General features: G+C 43.9%; 1 protein-coding gene across 30 annotated transcripts in view; it reads left to right on the top strand.

The window, feature by feature from the left end:
• Window positions 1-3,782: 3,782 nt before the first annotated feature.
• The window catches only part of RIMS1 (regulating synaptic membrane exocytosis 1), a 489,882-nt gene continuing 483,229 nt past the window's right edge, over window positions 3,783-10,435 (top strand). For all 30 annotated transcript variants that reach the window (XM_027601790.1, XM_027601819.1, XM_027601818.1 and 27 more), the window contains exon 1: window positions 3,783-4,216. In XM_027601790.1, the coding sequence (XP_027457591.1) occupies window positions 4,053-4,216 (164 nt within the window). In that variant the 5' untranslated portion in view covers window positions 3,783-4,052. The remainder of the gene's footprint in view (window positions 4,217-10,435) is intronic.

Genomic DNA, 10,435 nt, shown 5'->3' with positions numbered 1-10,435 from the left:
AGCTTTGTCTAAGTTATTATTTCTGACCATAATATTAGTGCTGTCCTTCAGCACATCTGATATATAGAGATTTAAGATGTTAAGAACAGAGATTTACGACATTTTCCAAAGATCTCATTGGTTGGGCAAGGAGAATTACATTGGAATTTTCATGGTCTCTCTAGTTAACATCTTTACGTACCATGCTTGTAAGTCAAGATTTTCCCCCAAAGCTTGTCGAAAGCATGTTTTCCCCATGAGGGGAGAAAATGCGGTTCTCTTACAGTCCAAATACATTTGGAAAATGCCAGGCAAAGCCAAGTAAAACAGATTTCTTTACTGTAGTAAATAATTGCTTCATCACACATTTTATTTGTTAAGGTGGCTTGTGAATTTCTAAGAGGGAGGTATTCTGCATATTTTTGTAAGCTTATTGGACATTATTGTAGAGTGCCTTCAGGAACTAATCATCTGTGCCACATACTTTTGTACAACTACTTTGGGTGTTTGCTTGCTTATCTAAGTGCAGATAAGTTCTACTTTTCTGAAGGTAAATGTGTACAAATATACTTCTTTGGATTTTAGAAATTGGTTTTGAACCCCTCCATAATGGATGAGATTCCTGACAGAAGGAGAGACACTGATTGGTTGCACCATGGCACCTACTAATTTATTTGTCAATTCATTCAGTCCTTTATTCATTTATTTACTCACTGATTTCACATACACTTGTGGAGCCCAAGGAAGTAGCTATGAACATAAAGATGATCAAGACCAGATGTCTTTTCATTAAGTCATCCAAATAATACACATCAATCACTATTTCCGGGAGTAATTCTAATAAATGGAAATCACTTGTATTGGACTGAATTGTCCCCCTAAAATTCATATGTTGAAGCCCTAATCCCTAGGACCTTAGAATGTAACTATACTTGGAGATAGGCCTTGAAAGAGGTTATTAAAATGAAATGAGGTCATAAGGGTAGGGCTCCCATCCTATAAGAATGATGTCCTTATAAGCCGAGGGAGAGAAACCAGGGATGGGCTTGCACAGACAAGAGGCCATATGAGGACACAGCAAGAAAGTGCCCCTCTACAAGCCAAGAAGAGGCCTCAGGAAAAATCAGTCCTGCCAGCATTCTGAGCTTGTATTTCTAGCCTCCAGAACTGTGAGAAAATAAATTTCTGTTGTTTAAGCCACCTAGTCTGTGGTGTTTTGTTACAGCAGCCCTGGCAAACAAAAATACCACTATTAATTGTTTTTTCGGCCCCTGCCTTCCAGAGCTTTATTCAGCTAGTTCTGACATCAGCCGAGGACTTAGAATTCCTCTATTTGTATTTTACAAGGATTTCAAGAGGACTGATTTGACTATAAACCTCTTGAGGACAAGGCCTTTGTCTGTTGCATCTCTACATTGACTAATAGGCATCTTATAGAGTATAATTCTCATCTCTAACTCCTCTCTGTACGTTAATAATTGAGGGATGGCCTAATACATCTCTTGGAGAGAGCAAGAAATAAGAACAAGAGAACTACAAAGTATTAGGCACACAGCTAGAGGCTTCAAATATAGCTTTTCATTTACTATTTCTCTTCTATTTGGAGGCAAATGTCTTTACCCCACTTTTCAGATGAGAAAACCAAGGTTCAGAGAGGATAAGTGATTTTACCAAAATCATAAAAACACTAGTAGAGCCAGAATTCAAACTCATTTTCCCCCCCTGACTATATGCTAGCCTGAGGAACACGAGTAAAATTTTTTACAATGATGAAAAGCTGATTAGAATGTTTTCATCAATTGCTTAATTAGAGGAAAGAGGAAATCTGGCTAGGCATCAGCACTTATGAAAAAAATCTGGAAATTTTAGTAGACCGTGTTTATTTCAGCAACGTCATCACAACTGACATGGTTACCTACAAGCTAGGCCAATATTAAATTGTGCAAATAAAAATATGATTATAAAGCACTTACTGAGTGCCAGATACTGTTCTTGGTTCTTTATATGTATTCTTGATACTGCTATTCAGGAAAGCTAGGGGAAAGACATGAGGTATCCAAAGGCAGATAATCAGAATGATCAGACTTTGAAATTATGCTACATGATTACTGGTTGGATAAACTGGCAAAGTTTACTCTGAAAAAAAAAATTAAAGATGACATGATAGCCATCTCAAAGAGTTGAAAACTTTTCAAGTAGAAGAGAGATTTAGACATAGAAATAGAATTAAGAGGTAGGGAGCCTTACATTACTGAGAGTATTCAAACAGGTGTATCAATGCAGAAGCAAACAAATGCATTCATGGGAGATCAAATAGTCAAACATAAATCCTTAAACCTGAAGATTTTGGATTTTTAGGATTCATAAATATCACTGTCTTTTTCTTCATTAACAAAGTTGGGTTTGGAGGAAAAAAAAATATATGTTAGTGTGAGATCCTTTCTGGAACTAAAGAAATTCTCCAGGAGAGAAACATCAATCCTCTCATCACCATTTCTAAGAGAGACATTCACTAGGAAACTGTTGTTCAATTTGAACTCTTCTCTATATTGATTCCTTTATAATTATATTAACAAAATTCAGTCTTCCGGTTTCAAAGCCTGTAACAATACCTGTTTTGAAGGGACTGTTTATTTTTGCCTTTATCAGCAAAAGAAACTCATCCTTAATGCCTATCGTTGGGCCAGGCATTGAGCAAAAGCTTCTTACAATAGGATATGGTTGGGTGTTTTTCTTATCTGGGATCAGTGTTTCTTGAGAAGTACCTACAGTGGCTAAGAAGTGAGTACATGATGATAGTGAGCATCAGTAGAGGAATTCAAGTAGATAATCCATTTGCAAGCACCAGAGAAGTGCGGTTATGCGATGCGATGGGGCTACCCAGAGCCCAAAATGACAAATTAAATAGTTGCTGGGTTGTGGGGCATCCTAAGGGGGTAATTGGGATAAATTTCAGAAGAGTCTTACTGAGGATGGGTCAAGAAAGGCACTGCATACAATGGACCCAGAAAATCCAAGCTGTCGGAGGGGTGTGTGTGTGTGTGTATTAAAATTATCTAAAAAAAAAAAATCACATTGTTGTTGCTATGAACACTTGACTAGTACACGTGAAATATATTGTAGCAGGGAAAAAAAAATGCGTCCAGAGGGTGTTCCATCCTGCTGTTCAGAACATCGTGGGTGCTCAAATAATATTAACGCTCCAGGATGAAGATGGTAGCGAGGATGATGATGATTAATGCAATCCAAGGAAAAATAGGGCTGGGGAGGATGACACAGACGAGAGACCAGGAAAGGGAGGATGACTCACGGGTGAGGGGTACCTGGGGATAGAGCGATGTGGCGTGTACGTTGGCGAGCGTGGGGGGAGAGGCTGGGGCACGCGTGGCTCCGACCTGGGGAGTGGGCGGGTGGGTGCCCGTGGGCGGAGCGGCTCCGGGACTGAGTGGCTGGCAGCTATGTCTGCGAGAGCAGCAGCATCACCCGGGAGCGAAGCCTCCGAGACTCCGCCTAACTGACACCCAAAACTCTCCCTCTCCCTCTCGCAGCCCCAAACTGGAGGCAGCCGAGCCTGCCAGCAGCCTCGGCGGCGGCGGCGGCGGCGGCAACGGCACCAGCCGCGGCGGCGGCGGCGGCGGCGGCGGCGGCGACGGCGGCGGCGGCCAACGGCCCCGGCCCCGGCCCCAGCCCCGCCCCCGCCCCGCGCGCCCAGCGCGCGACGCCCGGATCGCCCGAGCCTGGCGCGAGCCCTCGCCTCCTCGCCGCGCCCGCCGCGCCTCCGCTTGCCCGCCCCCGCCGGCCGAGGCTGGGCTGCAGGAGGCGGCCGGGCGGCCCCGAGCCTAGCGAGGGCGACCAAAACAAAGGCAGCATCCGGGGCTGGGTGGATGCAAACAACCATGAAAGACTGGGTTCTCTCTCTCCCCGGCTCTGCTGCTGCCGCCGCCGCTGCTCCTCCTCCTCCTGCAGCCGCCAGGAGGGCTCCTCTGTGAGGGGAAGCAGGGGCGCAGCTGCTGGGCGTGAATCCGAAAGGTGAGAGCCAGGGAGCCAGAAGAGGGGGCGGGCAGGCCACGAAAATGTCCTCGGCCGTGGGGCCCCGCGGTCCTCGCCCACCCACGGTGCCTCCCCCCATGCAAGAGCTGCCCGACCTGAGCCACCTGACCGAGGAAGAGAGGAACATTATCATGGCAGTGATGGACCGGCAGAAGGAAGAGGAGGAAAAAGAAGAAGCCATGCTCAAGTAAGCCAGCCCCAGCCGCGCCATCCGTGCCTCCGTGCCTCCATCGGTCCATTCACCACTCACTCACCCAATCCTCTCGGCTGGGTGTGGGGGAGGGGCGGGCGAGGGTGCTGGGGGGGGGGGGTGGAGGCGCCCGCCTTGGGGGCCAGGGGCGCTGGGCTTGAGCGGGGAAGAGATTAGGGGGACAGTAGGAAGGAGGGGATGCCACGGAGCGGGGAGCCCAGGAGCCAGGAGAGGATGGGCTGCAGAGGAAGATTGGGTGGACAGGGACCACCCTGAGGGTGGGGTATGCAGGAGCTGAGGAGAGCTGATGCCACCCAGGTGGAAGGGCCCTGGGCTGGGAACAGGTTAAGGGGCAGGGGATGAGTGGAAGAAAGGGGAGGTGGGATGAAGAGGTGCTGAGAACAGCTCCTCTTCTCTTCTTGGAGTTGTTTAGGAGGTTGGGGTTACCCCAGTGAAGGGTGCCAGTATTTATGTAAGAAAAAATGCTTATTTTAGTGTTCATTTTGGTACTCATTCATCTCCAGATCAAGGTTGGGTCTTTTTTTGGGCAGTTGCCATCTTTGGTAACCTGCCTACCCAGCTTCTCTTTAAGCTTTTAGTCACAGTCTTCTACACAGAATACCTGTGTGAAGACACATTCTCTTACCCATATACAATGCCATTGGCAATGCAAAGTTTTTAATAATGGGAGAAGCTGATGGGGACTCTGGCCCGAATAAACTAGAGGTTCCTCTTTACTGGTTTCCAAGAGACCTCTGGGGCCTGCTCAGTTCCTGGTGGAAGCAGTACAATAGGGGATCACATATTTGCACACATCCCCTCTTCTTTAAAGCCCATCAGCCCTTCAAGGGCTCTCTTTCTAGTGCCCCATTTTCCTGTGTCTGGGGAGGGGATGGGGCTCGTTGCTGGTGGTGCAGGGGTGTGTGACACAGCCTGGGCTGCTGCTTATCATATTCTCAGACAAGAGTGCTTACAAGGTGCTGGCATCCAGACTGGGTTTTCCTTGCTCCTTAGCATCACCCACAGAGTGGAGCCACAGGGGACTTCCACCCTGCCTTCCCCTGGGAGGTCTTCTCGTATTCAGGAAAGTTTTCAACATGGGGGTGAAGGAATTTGGAGACCCTGATTGCGACTAATTCCTTGGTGTCTCCTGTTTAGCCCAGAAGGTGTATCTGGGGGCAGAGGATCGGCAGAAAGAGCCAAAGGGAACCTGTTGCATCTGGAGTTAGCTAAGAGCAAAGTAGGGGCAGGGAGGGAACAGGGGTGACACACAGGCACAGAACACACCCACCAGGGCCTCCCCCGCCACCCTGAAGGATTGCCTCCTGAAGAGAAGATGCTGCCACTGGAGCTTTCTTCTGCTTCCTCTCAGTGCAGCAGTGCCTGGAAGGAGAGGAAGGGAGGGAGGCAGCATTCACAGACTGGTGGGTCCCCACCAGTGTAACTGCCACCCAGATGGGAGAGGGGGATGTTGAGCAAGCGCTGTGAGCGCTGGGTCACAGCAAAAGAGTAGAAATCCGGTCATTCTTGCCCTTTGGTTGTAGACTCAGGAAGAGTCCATTAACTCGGAAGGCCAGCACTGGCCTCATTCTATAAGGAGCAGCAGGTTTCTGGATTCCCTGCTCCTTCTCATCCAAAAAACAAATCCTTGAAGCCTGCCGGCTTGAGGGAGGCAGAACCCTTGTTAATCTGCTGCCTGTCCCTGGTGCAGCAGTCACATCCCTGGTGCTGCAGGCTTCCCCTCTTCTGAGACTGGAAGTAATGGATTGTGTCTGATGGTGCTGCTGTCTGTGTGTCTGGTTGTCAGTCCGTCTGTCCTCACTGGTTGCAGTCCCTGCCACCTGTCCTGGACACCTTTTACGTTGGTCAGGATTTACAGGTTGTTCCCGTTCCTTCTGGTGCTCACTGCAGACAGCAGGTGGATGGAGGCCTCCAGCAGCCAGTGGAACCCATGACTGCTCCTTGACAGGGTCCAACTAGGCAGGGAAGGCACAGTGCAAGTACTGGCCATCACGCCCCTCCATTGCTGTTTCAGGCCGGTGGAGAGCGAGAGATTTTCAGTGGGAGAGGGTGAGTTTTAGGACAGAATTCCAAATCGGCTAACTGCCTAAGGATAGCATGACAAGACTGTATGGGCTTCTATGGACAAATAAAAATGAAGAACACCGTCCAACTGCTCATGTCTAAAGCATCTTTCCCGCTGCTATTCCTGTGACTGCTTTGTACTAGCTTGCGGATACTGTTCCTTTATTGCAAGGATTCACAAAATATCGCAGGATGTGACGCTGTTATACAACAGCCCTCTATCATCCCAGACCTCTGCATTAACTTTATCAATCAGCCTCCTCTGTTAATGTCTTGGCCTTTTGTGCAGTGGCAGATTGGTGAGTGTTTTAGAATCCCGGTTTGCTGCTGTGTAAGCGTGTCATATTGTCTGCAATTAGTGGGACAGTGCTGTACTTTTTTCTAGAGGGCACTTTGTGTCTTAAAGACTGGTGATTGTAGAGGCTAGTTAGATGACTAGTATATGTGGGAACTTAACGACACAGTCATAAGTGGTGACCTTTTCTCAACTTTGCATAAAAATAGATTGGAAAACATGAAGCTTTTCACAGGGCTTTGAAGTATTTGTGAAATCAGAGATAAGTTTTTATGGTAATGCTTGGTCCATCATATCACATATCTGAGAAATTACTTTCACAACACGCCCCGCAGAGCTAAAGTTCTGGTCACAACAGTTAGAGTTAAAGTTCACTTTTGTCATCACTGTAGAACCATCACCTTGAGCTACCTACTGTGTGTGCTGTCTCTTCACAATGTGTACGGATGTGTAAGGCATTAATAGAAGATAGAAAACTGATGCGTGAATATGGGAAAGATAAACAAATATAGATTAATATATATTTGTGTAGTTTCATCAGCCTTGATTATAAATTACTACTTCAATTTGGCCTTGATAATATCTTTAAATATGTGTAAATGGAAAGAATAATCAAGCTAACTTATACCTCAAGATTTCAGAAAAATCTTACTCAAAATTATAAGTACTTCATCACAAAAATAATTCATTTTGTTGGCAAAGCACACTAATTTTAAATACCATTGCCATATGACTAGAAATAGTTGACCCCTGCAAATAATTCTTAATGACTGATTTAATAATCTGCAAATCAGAGGTCTTTTCTTAATCTTAGTAGGGTTTTTGGTGTGTGTGTGTGCACGTGCATGCGTGTGAGTGTGTGTGTTCTGGAGGCTTTTTGAAACCTAACTTCCTCAATGAATACTCTTTCAAGTAACTGTCACCAGACACCATGAGCCAATATATTACATGAGTTGAAAACTGCATTATCTGGGACGTAAATCAGAGAAGATCTCATTAGATCTAAAATCTTATTCCTTTTTTATAAAAGCTTCATAGAGAAAGGAGCCACAGAATAGTAAGAGAAGAGAAAAAATAGAGGCAGAGAGTTAAAGGGGTTTGAGGATGGGAATTGACAACCATATTGAAATATTTAATAAAACTACTAACGTTTATTGAGCATTTACCTCATGCTGGCCATTATTCTAAGTGGTTATTGAATCAAATGCCAAATAGTTGAACTATGCTCAAGTTTTAATACATGCATATTTGGATTCTCACAACAGCCTGTGCAGGGGGTAAGTCAGGTCATATAATCCTCAAATCTTCATCCTAAACTCAGAGAATTCCAGTAATACCCTAAGCTAACTCACATTACATGGCCCAATCAGGATTCAAGCCCAGACCTTTTATTCTAAGTCCAAATATTTTTCCACACAGTGCACTGTCCTTCTACCAAGAAAAAGCTTGCATTTCATCTACCTTTTCCTTAAATTAGTTTGTGCTCTTTCCTCAGTTTCAGAGAAGTGGTTTGGCAAAAGATTACGTTGACTTAGATCAGCTGCTGATTATAGGAAGGCCTGGACCTTCACTCACACTCTTAATAGAGTTTTCCTGTGGATTGAGGACAAGGGAATTGTCTCCAATTTGAAGAAAATAAAAAGCATCATTGTATAGTGGAAAGGCCATTAACTTTGGATCCAAGCATTTTGGGGTTCTAGTTCTAATTCTGACACTTATTGTGTAAATATGGGCAAGACAATTAAATGGGGATTCTGTGAGGTTCTGTTTTACTTATAAATTCTGCAATTCTTGGTGTGAAATTGATTTATAGAAAGTGTTGGCTTTAGACTGCTCTCTCTTCTTTTTTAATTATTTTTTTATTATTATGTTCAATTAGCCAGCGTATTCTCCCTCTGTTCTTTGCGCTGACTTTTCACACATCCATAGTATCTACTTCCTTCATGAAAGGAGAAAGAAAGTTGAAGTAGAATTCTTATAACTTCAGCTTTTCTTTCTCCTTTTTCTCTTTCTAACCAATTTTGCTATTGTGGCCTCAACTGTATCCATAAGACTCAATATGAAAGACCACAATTAGCAAATGGGAAAAGAAGGAAAGGTAGATGGGGCATTTGGGGAGGAGTGCAGATAGAGTCCCTATGGATGCAAGTATCATGTTCTCATTGGGGTTTGAAAAGATTTTCATATCTTACGCCTGAAAATATTATCTCATGTTACTGAGGCAAGGATGGGTAAGAAGGAAAAGAAAGAAGGCAAATAGTATTGAGGAAACACTGCTAAAACACGAGCTGGTGTCTACCATTTTTGAGATGTTGTGTTAAATAGAAAAGGAGGAAAAACTCACCATTTTACTTGGACTCTAGTCTCTTTTACACCATTTATGGATAGGGTTACATTTAGAGGAGGTTAATCCTGAGCTCTATTGAAGTTTTCTTCTTTCAACAAAAACTTATCTTAGTAAATGCATGTGCCCAGGACTAATTCCCAAATGTTCCAGGGGAAATATAGAATAGGGAAGCCTTAAAAAATGAAAGACATGAGAAGCTATCAAAGAGAATGGAGGGAAAGAGACATAATTATTAGTTCACATTTTTGCTAACATGTCTTGACTTTCTTTTAACTTGTATGTATTCTTTCTTAACCAGAAGTGAGGGGGCACCACCGTTTAAATAAGGAGATTACCAAATTTGAAATAGAATATGGAAACCAGTGTGGGCTATATGTGCTACTGCTGACTTGAATAGAAACACAACATCTTGGGAGTGTTATTTGCTCAAATTGTTAAATGAGGAGAATGATTTATCTTAAACCTGTTCAGTAAGCTTCCTGGAAAGATACCAAATTGGAATTCCTGAAATATTATTGTCCCACACCTGGAACATACAGATGGGTGGGGCTAATGTATCACGGATTATAAAGTCCATTGTATTGCATTTCATATATCTTTATGGACAATTTTATGTTTTTAAACAATTTTTACATTTTATTCTGTGATAATGAGATGGATATTTCAGAGCTGGTCCTGCTAGTTGAAGTAAATTTCCTAGAGCACACGGCAACTAGAGTTATAGAACCCAGAATTTATGTACCTTGACTCCCAAGTTGCTAGTCCTCTTGTAAATCTTTTTAAAAGTACATCAAGCAAAAAAAAATAATAATGATGATAATAAAAGTATGTGAAGCTGTGGTATTATGGTCTGTTTCTCTGTTCTCTTTGGTGGGGGGTGGCTAAAATTTATTGTGTGCTTTCCATGTGTCAGGCATGTGGCTGGATACTTTACATATTTCACTCTGCCCTGAGCTCACATCTTGATAAGAAGTTCATCCTGTCAGTATTCTATTTGTTTTCTAGTATTAGTGAAATTCCCAGCACTAGCTAGATACCTTCCTGACCCTTTGCTTACGACATTTGATTCTGGCATCCAGAGAATTAACCTAAAAGGGGGAAGAGAAGAATTTCTTATGGCTAATGGTCTTTTCGACCCTTTTCCAAGTCCACCTCTCTTCAGTCTCTAGATCTGGCCACAACTTCCTCGTTTATGCTGTGGGGCTTTTCTGATCTGTTGGGTCTTTTGCTCATGGTGTTAATACCTTAGCATTTTCCCACCATTCTCCTCCACTGTGAGGTTACCTCTTCTCCCCATTATTCTCAATTTTATTTGTTGCGTAGGCTATTTTGAACAAAGTGTCATACAATAGTCAATTCAACAGTAAGATCATTTTTTCAGGCATTGGAATGGGGTCAGGCATTGGGCTATTGGGATAGAATAGAGAGTCCTTTGCTGAGAGCCTGATGTTGGTGTAGTTACTACCATTTGAAAACTACCATGGTCAGA

The sequence above is a fragment of the Zalophus californianus genome, chromosome 7 (assembly GCF_009762305.2).
Source record: "Zalophus californianus isolate mZalCal1 chromosome 7, mZalCal1.pri.v2, whole genome shotgun sequence".
In the NCBI taxonomy this organism is placed as follows: domain Eukaryota; kingdom Metazoa; phylum Chordata; class Mammalia; order Carnivora; family Otariidae; genus Zalophus; species Zalophus californianus.
This window is presented reverse-complemented; position numbering and strand designations above follow the sequence as displayed.